General features: G+C 39.6%; 1 protein-coding gene across 1 annotated transcript; it reads right to left on the bottom strand.

The window, feature by feature from the left end:
- Positions 1 to 7826: 7826 nt before the first annotated feature.
- TTLL2 (tubulin tyrosine ligase like 2) lies at positions 7827 to 9340 on the bottom strand. The gene has a single exon (XM_060755082.2). The coding sequence runs from the start codon at positions 9274 to 9276 to the stop codon at positions 7840 to 7842; it is 1437 nt and encodes a 478-aa protein (XP_060611065.2). The 5' UTR covers positions 9277 to 9340; the 3' UTR covers positions 7827 to 7839.
- Between the last annotated feature and the right edge of the window lie 7193 nt (positions 9341 to 16533).

The following is a 16533-nucleotide window of genomic DNA, read 5'->3' as shown; positions in this document are numbered from 1 at the left end:
ATACAGCAGTAAGGGACAGTTGTAATTCATGATGCACAGGGTCAACTGCATCAAAAAGGGACTGAGCACTAGGCTTTGAAATGAACAACAAAATATCACATGCAAAAAGAATGTTTTTAAATTCTAAGCTGACATGCACAAATCTTTTGATCCTGAAAATTTGTCTAATTCTGCATGCTAAGGTTTTCAAGTACTGGGTATTAAAGGAGACAATAAATATCCCTGCCATTTCAGTGTAAAAAAGAAGAATGAGGAGGGAAAACGCCATTGATCATAAGCCATGTTCCTGTTTTCTCAGGGCCCATCCAGACAGACCCATATCTGAGACCTGTCTTGGTTTTACAGGAACCGTCCAAATTGAATACATTCGGAACAAACTGAATAAATTGGCTTGTTCAGAATACATTAAATACCTCATAAGATTAGGATCTTAAGGTAAGATCCAGGTCTTACCAGGTGTGGGCCCTGTGGGGATTTCGACCCGTGGACCATGTCACGCGATTCCTGGGCCCAATTTACACAGCCATCTTTGTTTTTCAGAAAGGAAAGACAAAGATGGCATCCACCCTTTCCCCCAAGCCACAAATTTACCCCTAAAAGTAAAGTGAAAAGTATCTGGCCACAATAAGTTCCCTCCTTGTGCCCTCCTGTTGTGAGAAAATGACATGCCTGAAGATGGGGCGGGGGGTGAGGAGGGATTTTCTTCCTTGTCCCTCCTCTGGTGCATCATTTCTTCACACCAGGAAAGCATGAGGAGGGAACTTATGGTAACTAGGTACTTTTTATTTAACTTTGAGGGGTAAATGGGGGGGGGGGGGTTGGGGTGACCGCATGCCATCCCAATTTTAATCAGGATGACATGTATCCACACACACCCCTGCCCCAGAATGGGTGTTTTTGGAAGCATTCGGACTTCAATCCATGCCAAAGCGAGTTTTTTAAAACAAATTTTAGTCCTGACTGGAAACACACTCAGGCTAAAGATCTAAGGTTACAATCCTTAAGAGGTTTTGTTATCTAAAGAAGATTTATCCTGTTAATTTTATACAAGATAATGTCATACTCCAACAAGACAGAGGTCTTAAAGTTGAAACCAAGCTGAAAGCAACTAAGCCTATAAAAACAGGGTTCGGCCCAGATAATAAATATTGAATTAAGGTCTCTGAGAAGTTTGTTATTTTAAAATTATACCAATCGTGTCCAAAGCTTATACAAGATGCTTCCTGAGTCTGATAGCTGATTGAGTGAATATTGAAATTAGTCTCTTGAATAAAGAAAGGAAAAATATTTAAACAGTGAAGCTGAAATAAACAGTGAAGGGAACACAACAAAGCAAAACATGATCCAAATAGGAAATATCGATTTAGAATAGTAAGTTTCTTTTTGTAAAGCTGGAAAAATAGGAAAGATGAAAGAAAGCAACTGATGATGCTTTTATCCCAACTGGAAGTTGGATATCTTTATGATAGTAAGAGTCCTATCAACATTTGGAGGAGTTGGTGCCCACCTCTACTCAGCTAAAATATTTCCTGTGATAGTGATCAAATGAAATAATCCACATTATCTGCTTTGAATTGGATTATATGAGTCTATACTGCCATGTAATCCAGTTCAAAGCAGATAATCTGGATTTTATCTAGCAGTGTAGAAGGGGCCCCAGAGTGCCTTCTTATAAAAGAATCTGCCACCTTCAAACGTCTCTACATCTTGACAAGAAACTCCTGTGATAACTTTTGAGTTAGTCACAAAAAAACCACAAAAAAACCAAACAAATTCAATGTAGTTTAATTAATATAACCTGAAACCAACTATTTCTGTATTGGAGAGTAGTGCAGAGTCAGATATAATTTATTTATTATCTTGAAACAGTAAAGAACACAATAATTTCAATTTATCTGTTTTGATAACCTGGATTATATGGCATTGTAGAAGAGCCCTAGGAGAAAAAGCAGGCAGCCTGTTTGTAGCCTATTAAACATAATAATTGTTTTATGTGTGTGTGTTTTCTATATATCATTTTCTCATTGAGAAGTCATGGCCAGACAGTTTTCTATGGAGATGTATGTTCTTCATTGTCAAGCTGTTTTACACTTGTGGCAACTCTATGGATGAGACATTTCCACAAATTCAATCCTCAGTTGCCCTACTTGGGTCTTGCAAAGTCAGGGCCATGGCTTCTTTGACTCAATCAATCCATAATTAGTGTCGTCACCCTCTTTTCCTTATAACTTCCATTAATAAGCATCATTGCATTTTCCAGTGAGTCACATTGCCTTGTGATATGTCAAAATCTAAGTTTAATTAGATTAATTATCTAATTAGATTAATTAGAGAAGTTTAATTATGTTATTTTCTATAGAAAGGTATCACCCTGATGGCACTGAAGAAATTGTATTTCCAGACCAGACAGTGAAACGGCGCTATGATGGGGGTCTTGAGGAAACTGTTTTTCCAGATGGTACTGTTGTCAAGGTAGAGAAGTAAGTAATAAACAGGGACACAAATCAGGCAGTAGAAAGAAGGAATTGTTTGATAAAATGTTGTTTCAGCCTATCATTTACTACAGAGTGGCGAAATAACTTATTGAACTAAAATTTCTGGAATCCCGTGGATAGTTTCGATAATCAATACTCACCAGACTGGAGAATCTGGTAAACTTCTGAAAGGACAATACTGACACAATTGTTTCCTATAGATTTTCCTTTGCCAGGATTCAATTCTAGGGCATAATAGAAACTGAGCTTGCATGCAAGAGGAAATCCTCGATTTACTTATATATAAACATTTTCTTCTCTTTCCCACCATTTTATTGGGAGAGCAGTGATCCTACGTGTAAAATAAGGAGTGATTTTGTATGGCCATTTGCTGCTTAACAGAGCTTGTGAAAATTATTTCTGTAGATTATAGTTGCCAGTATTTATTTATTATTTCCCACATTTCTAACCCACCCTTCTCAACCCTCAAGGGGGGGGGGGGGACTCAGGGCGGCTTACACCGGCAACAATTCAATGCCACAAGATAATACAAATATAAACAAATATAACTACAGTTTAAAACAGTAAATAGAACATTAAGTTAAAAACACATTAAAAACATTATCATCAATCCATATAGCCAATTCCAGTCCGATTCAACATCCAAAGTGCTGTCATGCTTGCTGTCCAAAGGCCTGGTCCCAGAACCACAATTTAACCTTCTTTCTGAAAGAAAAGAGGAAAGATGCCAACCTGATCTCGCTGGGAAGAGAGTTCTACAGGTGTGGGACCACTGCCAAAAATGTCCTGTCCCTCGTCCCCATCAAGAGCAATTGCAAGTAATTGGAGTGAGCAACTTATACAATCTCTCCACATCCAGCATGACTGGGGAGAGACTGCATGTAATAAAGTCCAACAAATTAACTTTCCCAACTCTGCTTCTGAAGCACATGGACATAGTATGCTTCTATTGTAATGGTCATAGAGACCAACTGCTCTGCATGATTGAAGAAGGGAGGGAGGCAAATCAACAACTATACACTGGCTTATGGGTGCATCTGCACTGTAGAATTAATGCAGTTTGTTGTCCCTATAACCACAATGGCTGAATGTTAAGGAATATCGTTTTTGCTTCTGCCAGAAACACAACACTAGATTGGATGGGTAGCTGAGATGTTTTACCATTATTGTTTTTATGATGAAAGTGTGTGCTGTTTAGCTGTCTCATGCCATGAAAATACTCTTGAGGTCACTAGTGATTTCAAGTTTGATATTTTGTTTATTGCTTTGCAGAAGTGGAGTTAAAACCATCCAGTTCTGTAATGGGCAAAAGGAGATTCACACAGCTGTGTCCACAAGAAGAGAGTACCCTGATGGCACTGTAAAGACTTTCTATGCTAACGACCAGCAAGAAACCAAGTATTCTTCTGGGCATGTTCAGATCAAAGACAAAAAGGCGACCATCCTCCTTGATAAGAAATGAGTCATCCCTCTGGGTGGTGTTTTTTAGTGTCATGTTGCTTTCTAATTTATTTCTGTGTTGTCTTTCGGGGAAAAAATTCATTCAAGATGCCAAAAATGTTAACATATGTATATAAACATATTTTCTTTTCTTATTTTAAACTGACAACTTACAAAAAAGATATTTTTAAGAGACAGAGATGTGCTCTGTGAAGCCTGGAAACAGTAAGCTCAGTTGCCACAATAGTCTGATAAGTTACAATCATCTGTTGAAAGAAACAAAGCAAAAATATCACATTCCTTGCAGGTTCTACTGAATTATCACGAGCAATTGATTTTTTTTTTTACTTTACATTACATCTAGAAACAAACCAGAAATCATTTTACCCTAAAAGGTTAAGAGTAATGTAAGAGCAGCTCACAGCAGAATCTGTTAACGTTGTATTGTTATTATTAAACTACAGAGGATCATATTTGGGTCATTTCATAGAATCATAGAGTTGGAAGAGACCTCGTGAGCCATCCAGTCCAACCCCCTACCAAGAAGCAAGAAAATCACATTCAAACCACCCCTGACAGATGGCCATCCAGTCTCTGTTTAAAAGCCTCCAAAGGAGGAGCCTCCTCCACACTCCGGGGCAGAGAGTTCTACTGCTGAACAGCTCTTACAGTCAGAAAGTTCTTCCTCATGTTCTGGTGACTGGAGTTTTCATTGCAACATATCCCAGTTTCCATGGCAGAACTTATTACAACACTCTCAAACTACTCACAGTCAGGAAGTTCTTCCTAATGTTCAGATGGAATCTCCTCTCTTGTAGTTTGAAGCTATTGTTCCACGTCCTAGTCTCCAGGGCAGCAGAAAACATGCTTGCTCACTCCTCCCTGTGGCTTCCTCTCACATATTTATACATGACTTATCATTTCTCCTCTAAGCCTTCTCTTCTTTAGGCTAAACATGCCCAACTCTTTAGGCCGCTCCTCATAGGGCTTGTTTGCTCCCTCCTTCCTATGATTTCCCTCTATACTTTTTCATTCATTTGTCCCTCATTAATTGAATCAGAAATATTAATATCGAAAAAGGAATTGATTTTCAATTTGTTAGGTTTCAGCAAAAATTATGTGAAAGGTTTGCTTACTCCAAGATTATGGTGGGATTTGAAAAGTGTACACACCCAAATGGAGTACAGCCTGAAAATCTACTGCTTTTTTTTACTTTCCTGAATGCCATTCTCTCCTTTATTTGCCTTCTCTTCAGTTTCTTGATGAGCTAACACAACACATTGGGAGTGATCAATGTAATAGGTAATATATCTTTTCAGCTGTTAAATCATGATCTTAAGAATTAATATCTATCCATAACTGAGATGCTTCCATGGAATTGAAGTTAGAAATTACTAAATGTGCATTTTGACATGTGTCTTTCAAAAAATGTCAGTAATGGACTAGACTTTGTACATAGATGTTTGTTTCTACTATTTGCTGATTTAAGTGCACTGATGTAAATAAATATGATGTGTTTACAGTTGTTCATTTTTGTTCCCATTGAGTTATATTTCTGCCATGTGGTTAAGGTATAATAAATAAATGGGCCCTAGAATGACTTAAGCCTCAAGTATTATTAAAAGTTAAAATGATTCAATTGATGTTACTGTAATTTGAAGATATCATGAAAAGACAGGTCTCTTTCAAAAGGTAAACAAGACTAGGAAAAGATGGAGGGCACATTATATTGATTTAATAAAGCCATAGCAATACCTAAGCAAATTATAGAATATTTTTAGGACGGTGTCTTTCATTCATAGGGTTACCATAAATTGAAGCCAGCATCATAGGATATGTATCTCTGAATTTCCCCCCTCCTCTTTTTGTTGGAGCTGCAACTGGGGAGGTATTGCTCCCGCCAGCATCCCTTTCTGCTTCAAACATTGCGGAGGGATCAGCACTTTGCTTTCTTCCCTATGAAGCTGGAGAGCTTAGTCTATTCTGAGTTACCCCATCTTATGTAGGATGAGGCAGCCTAGTCCAGGAAGTTGCTGCTAGGAGAGAGAAACAAGATGCTAAGAGGAGAGAATTCTGTGTGTCCTGGGGGCTGCCAGGGACCACCCTGTTGTCTTCAGACTTGTATTGTCGAAGGCTTTCATGGCCGGAATCACTGGGTTGTTGTAGGTTTGTTCGGGCTATATGGCCATGTTCTAGAGGCATTCTTTCCTGCAGGTGAAACGTTAGGAGAGAATGCCTCTAGAACATGGCCATATAGCCCGAAAAAACATACAACAACCCAATATCCAAACTATTTGACTTGAAGAAATATCTCTTTGACTTAGGTAGGATCCTGTAGTCTTCTAAACCCCACAAAAAGTAGTTTTGAATAGCTGGTAGTATTTAAAACAAAACACACCCAGCACATATGACATATTAAACAATTACAGTAAGATGCATTGAATATCATTGTGTCTCAACTAATTAAAAAGTGAAGGTTAGTTTATAAGAAAGTCTTTGCCTGCAGGTGAAAAAAAAACAGAGAGAGGTCTAACCAAGTTTTCCATTTGCTTGTACTATAGTCTCAAAACAGCCACTGAAAAGGCTCTTTCCTTACTGGACAAGCATGTGAGGGTAGTAGAACAGAGAGAAGTTTGGAACAGAGAGAAGTTTGGTCCCAGTGTGCACTTGGAGCCATCTAGGTGGAAAGCCAGTAGCTATGCTGGCTGGGAGATTCTTGGAATTGTAGGCCTAAAAGTGTCTTAACATCTGAGGAATTTGAACTGTTTGACAAAACTTGGGCTCCTTCTGTTGTTGTGTGATCTGAGTGCCTAGGATTGGGTAGTACCACCACCCCACCTTCTGTCAACCCCAGCTTCTGCCAGCCTAGCCATTTGAAAACATACAAATGTAAGTAGATCAATAGGTACTGCTCCAGTGGGAAGGTAACGGTGTTCCATGCAGTCATGCTGGCCATATGACCTTGAAGGTGTATATGGACAACACTGGCTCTTTGGGTTAGAAATGGAGATGAGCACCAACCTCCAGAGTCAGACACGACTGGACTTAAGGTCAGGGGAAAACCTTTACTTTTACCTTTACCACCCCACCATTCCTAGGCATACCCTCCAACTGTCTTGATGTGCCAGGGATGATCCTAATTAAATATTGTTATTCCATTTGTTCAGAGGCTTTTAAAATGTTCCAGTTTCTCTCCCCTCCTCTCACTGTCCCCCTTCATTCCTGTCTTATTTCAAGTTCAATTCAAAGTGTAAAAGGACTTTGCATTCAGTTTAAACAGCAGACTGGTGAGGAGGCAGTGGAATGTTGTCCTTCCCAATAGACTTGGGCAAATGCAAAGTGGTCTAGCCTTTCCTGTCTTGTATGCTCTTCCTCCTTAATAACTTTTGCCATCTTACCCAGAGTCTTAAGGTTGTTTGGAGACATATGCCCTGGTTTTCACATATTCAAAATGTTGAAGTATTTACAATAGATGCATTAAAAAAACCTCTCTAGTGTGCAATTGCTCATATTTTTACCCACATTAACTGAATTCATTTGCTGGACTCTGGTGGCATAAATGCAAATGTTTTTTTTTAACATTCCATGACTGGATGGTTTTTCCATGTCTGGGTGACAGTGACACTTCTTCAGTTTTAATCTGTGGACATTGGATGCCCGTGGAGTTCCTGGAGAAGTTGGTAGCCTACCTTGGCTATCTCTACTTCTGGTAGTGTTAGAATGGGGATGTGACTTTCCAGATGGTTTTGGCCTGTGATTCTGATCAAACCTAACTAGTGTTGCTATTAGTGAGAGACAAATTAAGTGGTTTCTACCCTTCTTGCAGGACATGGCATACAATTTACTTTGATGTAAATGGAGGAGAGGATCACTCATTCCTTTTATCTGTTTGTTAAATAGTAGTTTATTTTAATTCCTGGTTTTCTGGTTGCAGTTTCTTGCTTATTAATTTGTGTATTTCTTGTATTACATTTTTGATGTTTATTCCATTCCTGGATGCTTCAAGGGCTGCATCGTTGAAAGGAAAGATAAGGACAAAATCACCTACTCGAGTGAATGGTCTTTTGTCTTTATCTGAGAGGAAATAGGGAGGGCAGGAAGGATTTTGAGTAAAGAGTTCAGTTGAATTAAATGAACAGAAAGGGTGAACAGGTTCATATGGTGAGCAACCCGTTCTTGACATTGGTATGCTTTTAGGTGGTGATTTGGATTGCCGGGATGTTTGAGGCATGTGCATTCTTTCACGCAGTTGTGAGGTTAAGGTTTTTTTGGGGTAGGCACTGCTTGGGCCGGCAGTCCGGGCTCTTCTATCAATCTGCAAGAAAGAGGAAGATGGAGAAGTAGTTGCTGACTTGGTTCTTCTTGCACAAGCCAGGAAATCGAGGGAGACGTCTGCTTGGGTAGTCCACAAAGCCTCTGTTCTTTGAAAGCACGAACCTTTCCTATTTGCCCCTTTGTTTTTCCTCAGAGCATCAGACTCCTTATAGTTCAGCAAGTCAACTATGTCATGGACCATTTTCCTTTTCACGGTGGCATCGATGGCACAGTCCAAACGCAATCCAGGGCTATGGTTCACTTCTAGAAGCCAGGGCTTCATTTTCTCATCTACCAAAATATCAAACCCAAACAGCTCAAAACAATTTGAGCTAAATGGGACTGATGGAATGATGGCAAGCAAAGTCAGAATAATAATGTGGTTGATCCTTTTCCAAAGGCGCAGGTCATCAATCTTCCGGCTACGTAGGTAAGCCCGGAACCGGCTGAAAGTCCACTTGCACCCAGAGCCAATGACATCTTTCTCCTTTTCATATGAGGGTCCAAATTTGTTGATGCTGGTGTTTGTCAAGTGGGCATAAACATTGTCCAGGGACCCAAGGTCAAACTTCTCTGTAGCAAACCTCACCAACCCTTCTTCATATGTATAAACAGTGAGGGGACAAAAACTTGTGACACAAACATAAAAACGGAGATCCCACTTGTAACCAGAAACAAGCAAGGGATTGCTGATGTACTTTTGCACAATGACCATGCAGTCATAAACAAAATCTTTAATGTCCTGAAAGATGAGTATGCCCCTTCCACGAGATCTGTTGACTGGTTTGCAGATCCAGTAACTCGGCTTTTTCCCTGGTATCTGTCTCTCCTTGGTGTATTCTGTTATAAACTTGGTGTAATCATTGGGCATGATGAAGGCTGCTGGACTAAATGCATACAATGAAGTTCCATAAATCCCTTTCATCCGTTTTAGATGCCTGGCTAAATAATCCTTTCTGGTGATCCTGATGGTTTCTGGATGGTGATTGAGCCTCTGCCATGGTTTTATGCTTCGGTGGTCTCTCATCCGGAAAGGGTGATTTTGCCAGTGTAAGTTCCAGTCTTCAAGATCTTGCTCATGTTCATCATACTCAATCCATCCACGTTCCAGTAAAACTTCACGGACTAATGCAGGAACACCATCATGTAGCCAGAAGACCAGTGGTTTTGTGACTCTTCCTGAATGAACCCCTTCTGCTTTTGTGAAGCATTTAATTTCTAAAAAGCAAAGGGAGAGAGGGAGGAAGCAGTGGTAGAAATAATTAATGGCTGGTTTGGATCATATCAATGGAGATCTTACTTTGTTCACACATTGAAGTTGATTTAGACAGAAAATTATAAAGAATTGATGGCAGCATTATCTATGTAGTTACAAAGAAAACAAGCCTGCTTCATCTTCCTTATGACATCTTTTCAAATATTTAACCATGGCTATCATGTCTTCTCTCAACCTTCTCTTCTGCAGGCTAAACATACCCCAGCTCTATAAAGCGCTTTTCATAGGGCATGGTCTCCAGACTTTGATCATTTTATTCACCCTTCTTTAGTGGACACATTCCAGTTTGTCAATATCCCTCTTGAATTGTGGTGCCCAGAATTGGACACAGTACTCCAGGGGAGGTCTGACCAAATCAGAAAAGAAAGGGAATCATGACTTCCCTTGGCCTAGACACTATACTCCTTTTAATGCAGCCCAGGGTGACTTTTCAGGGTGACTCTTTCTTTTTGATCATATGGGCACCTTTTTCTGATAGTAGCAGGTACAACATGGAGGGCAAGCACACGTGGTCCCAACCCAGATGTGGTCCCAGCCCAACTTGTTTCAGCATGTTCTCTGTAGAGGCTTAATTCCTATGTTTCTTTCTTCTCCCCAAAGTGATAAAAGATTGGCTAACTTTGTCCTACAAGGATGCAGAACTCACATCAAATGTTACATTAATCAGGAGTAAGGACTGTGGCCTTCTAGATGGTGTTCAATTCCATCTCCTATCATCCCTGACCACTAGCTTTATTAGAGTTCATGGGAGCTGGAGTCAAACAATACCTGTAGGTTCACCATCTCTTAGATATATGAAAAGTGGGATGTATCTGCTTCTTCTCCAAGCAGTAAGAAACAGTGACAGGAATGGAAGTTGTATAAACTAGTCTTGGGTAATGCTGGTGTCTAATAGGAGATGTGGGGAAGCTCTGGCTCGATGGAAAACATATCTGAGTTGGTAACAGGACTGATATTTGATCTTGCCACCAATACAGAAGACATTACAAAATTATTTGTATTTGAGCTCCCAAGAGAAACTCAGTTGTTTCATAGAATTTCTGTTGTTTCATAGAATTTCCATCAGGGGACCAAGCAGGCATATGTCATTATCTAATATCTATAACTATCTACAAGAATTTGGAAAGTAAAGCAGCTGGATCTCTGAAGAGCTTATAGGGAATTAAAAACAAATACCTTTCCGTGGGCTCTGCAGTCCTGTGGGATTTTCTCTACTGTGAATATGCAAAAGTAAATGGAAACGGTAAATATCATGTATCACTTTCTACACACCTACCTGCTAAACACTTTTCAGTATTATTGTCATTTATCCTACAATTATACACTGATGCAGATACATTACTGACACTATCATCTTATTAGTATTAATCGTAGCAGACAACAGCAGCCACCAATATTATAGTGGTTACCTGGCTATCATTTTGAACTAGTTACCAGACTTACAACCAACATAGTGTTTCTGTGTTAGAGTTAGGCTTTGGGGGAGGCAATGGGGGCAGGGAGAAAATGTGGATGCTGGAAAATAGTCTGGCATTGAATGTACTTCATCAATTTTGTGTATTATATGAGTGTCTAATATTGTGACCTAAATACCCTAAGGTTACCAGATGCTGTCTGATCCTGAAAGCTAAGCAGGGACAATCCTAGTAAGTTTTTTGATGGGATACTCTAAATGAATACCAGGAACTGTAGGCTCAATTTCCTTGCCTAAGAAAATTTGTGGGGTTACCATCACTCAGCAGGCAACTGGTATTGTAGAGACAAAACTATTTTTGACCTAGTGATGGAAATAGATTGGACAGTTGGTAAGGAGCAAGGAATGTGTATTACATCCTGCCAGTCATTGTTATTAATAGCAATGGTGTAGATGGGAAAAAGAAATGCTAAAAAAATTGGGATAGAGGGTGGCTTCCCAACTGGCCTCATTCATAAGCTCTTCAAAACCTCCCCTTCAGTTTTGAGAATAATAATACGGTCTATACCATGCAAAGCTTCTCTTATTGATCTCTGGGAGAAAAAGTCCATTACAGGAAAAAGAAAAGACCAACTTACTTGCTTGTTCACTATATTTATATAATACCTCCATGTGTTTACTGCTCAGTTTCAAAAACAAGGAAAACAAAAAAAGTTAAACGATAACCTTCCTTTCCTATTAGCTTCTCTGAGAAGATATCAGATCCTTCAATGTCAGCATTTACATTAGGTCAAGACCATCAAAGGAGAGATTTCCCTACCATTTTTTCTCGGTAACCAGGCAAATCTGTTCTTCCTCCAATTCACATTGGGTCTTTTGCCAGAGGGACATTGTAAGTATCTTTTGCTAAAACTTCCATTCTAAACTTCCACCTTTTAAAATGAAACTGAGTGTATGTTTTGCTGATTCTGAATCGCCATAGGAACCATCATACACTCCAGCATTCTGTTTCTATGTCCCTCTCACACTGGCCTGATCATGCCCATTGCGTTGAGGCTAGATCACTCTTACCATCTCATCACATGCAGTAAGGACACTGCCCAGACATTTCCTTCATGGAGCCCACTGGATGCCATCAGATGACATAAGGCAACTTTCAGTGGGGCTCCATTGTGGAAGCTTCCTGGCAGTGTGCTAGAACACTTCCCTGGGAACACGGGAGGCTTCCCATGTTCCATAAGGAAGAATGGGGGGGGGGGGGGAGAGAGAATGATGCCTCCCCCTGTGGGATGGGGTAAGAGGTGCACTGGGTGATGCATAATATTATTTATTTATTTATTTATTTATTTTCCCAACCTATCTTCCCAGGGGGACTCAGGGCGATTTATAAAAAAAATGGCAAACATTCAATGCCAGCATAACAAACAGATTAAATCTTAAACAATAAAATAAACAACATTAAGGTGTACTTATAAAACAACTCAAAATAATTAAATTAAAATTTAAGCATATAAATAAGACCTTGAGACACATTTAACTAATAAGTCTAGTAATAATAAACAATTAAAACATTAAAAGCATTGGCAATTTGTGGCAAGCCAACAGGGCTGAGGTAGTATCTGAGTCAGAATGTTTGATAAAGTGTTAATCAAACATGGCGTGGGGTAACTGTTTCCCCCATTGTCCCTCAACTTCGGATCTCAATGTGATGTCCATATACAGTATACATTTGAGACTAAGCAGGGCTAACCCCAATATATATTATGGCCTGTATTGCAGTAGTCAATAAATACTTCATCTCTGTCACATTTAATTGGTCAAATTATTTGAGCACTTGAGGCTGAAAATTTCAAAAGTGCCTTTTTCCCTGGAAGATAAATTTGAAAATAATAAATAATAATAAAAATAATTAGAATGTGCTGCCTTTTCATTACAGTCCACATCAGTTGCCTGAAATGGGAACCCTGGGAGTAGCTTGTGGACATCAATTCAGGGGTGCAGGGAAGGAAGAGGGCAAAATTAGATCATTCTAATTCCCAACAAAATATTATTTTAGTCCCCAGATTTCTAGTATTGCAGTTTAGAAATCTAAAGAAAAGATGCTGGCAGTTACCACAGGAATACAGAGACAGCAAATACTTGTAGATGGTTACCAAAGTCTCACTCCTTGCAATAATAGAAATTTGAAAAATGAAAGAAAAAATCTTATGGAGAAGGGTAATCCCTTGAAAAACATAGTAAGAACTAAGAATACAAATTATGCCTAATATGACAAGGCTTACAAATGAAATGCAGCACCAAGCTTCTTCTTAATTAACATTGATTAATCTGTCATGCTTCAGTGTTCACGTATTATTATTACTTTTATTATAGAATAATCCCAATAACAATAAAACAATAGGAGCATGTGCATGTAATCATTTCTTCCATCTTGCCAAATCTGAAGACCTATGATAAACAACCTGCAATAAATATCTGATGCACTTTAAGATTTTAAATATTGAGTTAAGTCTTGCTGATCTAAAGCAATAAAATATAAGTAAAGGAGGGATATGGCAAGGAAAAGGATAAAAACTGATGTTATATGCTATTGATTGTTAGCTAGAAAAGTAACTAAATGTAAGTAACATGAATCAATGCAGTTTGACACCACTTTGATTTTCATGGCCCGGTGTTATGGAATACTGAAGTCACAATTTGTTAAGACACCAGCACTCTTTGACAAAGCAGTCTGAAGACCTTCTGAAACATCCAGGGCTGTCTTAAGATGTAATTAAAATGTGAATTAAAAAGTAAATTAATGATAACACAAACTTATAGTTATTGGTACCTCCAACAACTTTGGCACACAAACAGCAGAGGCTCTGCTTCCAATAATAGAAATGCACACTGTCAGCAAGTGGTGTCCTCAGCCATTAATTGCCTCTGGCGAATCCATTACAATATTCTGCTTCTACAACTACAAGCAATAAAAATGGCCATTTTGTGATCATATAATTCCTGGTTCTCTTCTCACTTGCCCACTTGTTCTCTCAACACATATTTTTAACCCCCTTCCTCTTGCAGTTTGTGAAGACTATAATTTTTGTTACAGAAGACTGGCATTTACATACCTTTTTCTTATGGGAATGTATGCCCTGTTAATCTGGTGCCCTTTTGGCATATTCTTCATTTGAACTGCCTTTGGAGGCTTTAGAGAGGAATGTATGGGCTGTGTGAACTCACACCAGCTTGCTTCTTTTCCCCGGATCATTCAAATGAGAAACCAGTTAGAAGACTGAAATACAGTTGCCTAGTAGCATATCTAAACAGAGAGACTGCAAATACTTTCATTGTTAGTGACATTGTTAGCTAACTAATAAAGGTAGTCCCCCCGTTATGAACAAGATAGGTTAAATAGGTTTGTTCTTAAGTTGAATTTGTACAAAAGTCAGAACAGGTACATTTTTAAGTGTAACTCCAGCTATATGTGTGTGCGTATATAGATATATAGATATAAGATTTGGATAGCATAGGGAAGAGTTAACCCCCTGTGGTGTTTGTTTTGCTGTCTGTGCCCCTTTTCAGAAGATTTTACCTGTCACTCAACCTTGCCGCATGTGCTGCCGGAATCACCATGGATCACTGCACACCACAGCGATCTTGGCAGTGCCCACCCAGGAGATGTGGAGACCTATCGCCCTGTGCCTCATACTGTTCCAACTTCCTCATCACATGGGAGGAAGTGTCTGCCCCATTGAGGACAATTCAACACAGGAAGCCTTCCATGTTACCCCCGACAGGTTTTTTCAGCAGCGACTCTGGCTCCACCACAGTTTTGCCTTGGAGCCACACGGGAAGTACTTCTTCCACTTGTAGTGGAAACCAGCAGGCTTCAAGACAAAAATGCGGCAAAACTGGAGTTGCCACCGAAATTTGCCAGGTATTATGAGGTCACAAGTGATAACTAGATTTTGAAACAAGGGTTGGTGAGAAAGCTTCAGTTGAGACCCCTTTCCCGCATTATAACTCTTTCAGGATTGATTTTCCCTTTCTATGGCTAGCTTTTTTCTCACTTCCTGTTGACTTACCCCTATTCTTAAGTATGACCTCTTTGTAAGTCAGATGTTTGTAACTCGGGGACTTCTTGTACTAAGTCAGACTATAGGAAATATAACTGAAGTGACATGTATGGAAGTATTTTTGAGCTGTTTGTACCCCATTCAAAACTTTACTCTGGCTGCTGTCAAACTAGTTGTGGTGGTGGTTTTAGGTAATAAAGGGAGGAAGCGGGAGGTCAGAGAAGAAAGATGCAATTGGACTGGGTTCTGAGGGGAAGGAAACAAAAGTACATACCATCTATGAGTTCATCCTTGTTTCTTCCCTCTTCTGATCTGAGACCAGCTGCTTCATCATCTGAATGAGAGAAGCCTCCCCACAGGATGGTAACACATCTGGGTGTTCCCTGAGTAACGTCTTTGTAGAAGGCCGATTCTCTCACATCAGAAGCAACTTGCTTCTCAGTTCGCTTCTGACACAATGTTGTTGTTTATTCATTTAGTCACTTCTGACTCTTCATGACCTCATGGACCAGCCCACGCCAGAGCTACCTGTTGGCCGTCATCACCCTCAGCTCCTTCGGAGTCAAGCCAGTCACTTCAAGAATACTATCTATCCAAGAGGTCGGCCCCTCTTCCTTTTTCCTTCCATTTCCCTCAGCATCATTGCCTTCTCTAAGCTTTCCTATTTTCTCATGATGTGGCCAAAGTACTTCATCTTTGCCTCTAATATCCTTCCCTCCAATGAACAGTTGGGCTTTATTTCCTGAAGTATGGACTGGTTGGATCTTCTCACAGTCCAAGGCAGTTTCAGAATTTTCCTCCAACACCACAGTTGAAAAGCATCTATCTTGCTTCACTCAGCTTTCCTTATGGTCCAGCTCTCATATCCATAGGTTACTATGAGGAATACCATTGCTTTAAATATGCAGATCTTCGTTGCCAGTGTGATGTCTCTACTCTTCACTATTTTATCAAGATTAGTCATTGCTCTCATCCCAAGAAGTAAACGTCTTCTGATTTCCTGGCTACAGTCTGCCTCTGCAGTAATCTTTGCACCTAGAAATACAAAATCTGTCACTGCCTCCACATTTTCTCCCTATGTTCTCAATCAGTCCGGTTGCCAGAATCTTGGGGTTTTTTTTTTTATGTTTAACTGCAATCCAGCTTCTGCACTTTCTTCTTTCACCTTGATTAGAAGGCTCCTCAGCTCCTCCTCACTTATTTATTTATCTGACACGATAAATAAATAAAATCATCTGAACTGCCACCCCATTTCTTCCCCAATGATATACAGCCGCAGAAACACAGGCTCCTTCTAATGTTTAACAACATGCAGAGGAAGAAGATGGGACTGTGTGAGTGGAGCATAATATGCTGCACCTGCCCCATGTAAGATCTTATTCCATATGTTCAACATACTGACCAATAACTGCTTTCCATGGTTGCAAGCTGGTTTTCCATGGTGGTTTAATTGCTGCAGTTTTGTCTTTACTTGTCTTTGCCATCCTCTGAGGCCAAGAGAGTAGGAGTGATTTGCTCAAGGTCATCAGTAGG

Source organism: Anolis sagrei, chromosome 1 (assembly GCF_037176765.1).
Source record: "Anolis sagrei isolate rAnoSag1 chromosome 1, rAnoSag1.mat, whole genome shotgun sequence".
Taxonomy (NCBI): domain Eukaryota; kingdom Metazoa; phylum Chordata; class Lepidosauria; order Squamata; family Dactyloidae; genus Anolis; species Anolis sagrei.
Note: the sequence above shows the minus strand (reverse complement) of the source record. Positions and strands in the feature narration are given on the sequence as shown.

Bases quoted from the DNA above. Each gene is read 5' to 3' on its own strand.
- TTLL2 (XM_060755082.2), bottom strand. From the start codon at position 9,276: ATGAGAGACCACCGAAGCATAAAACCATGGCAGAGGCTCAATCACCAT.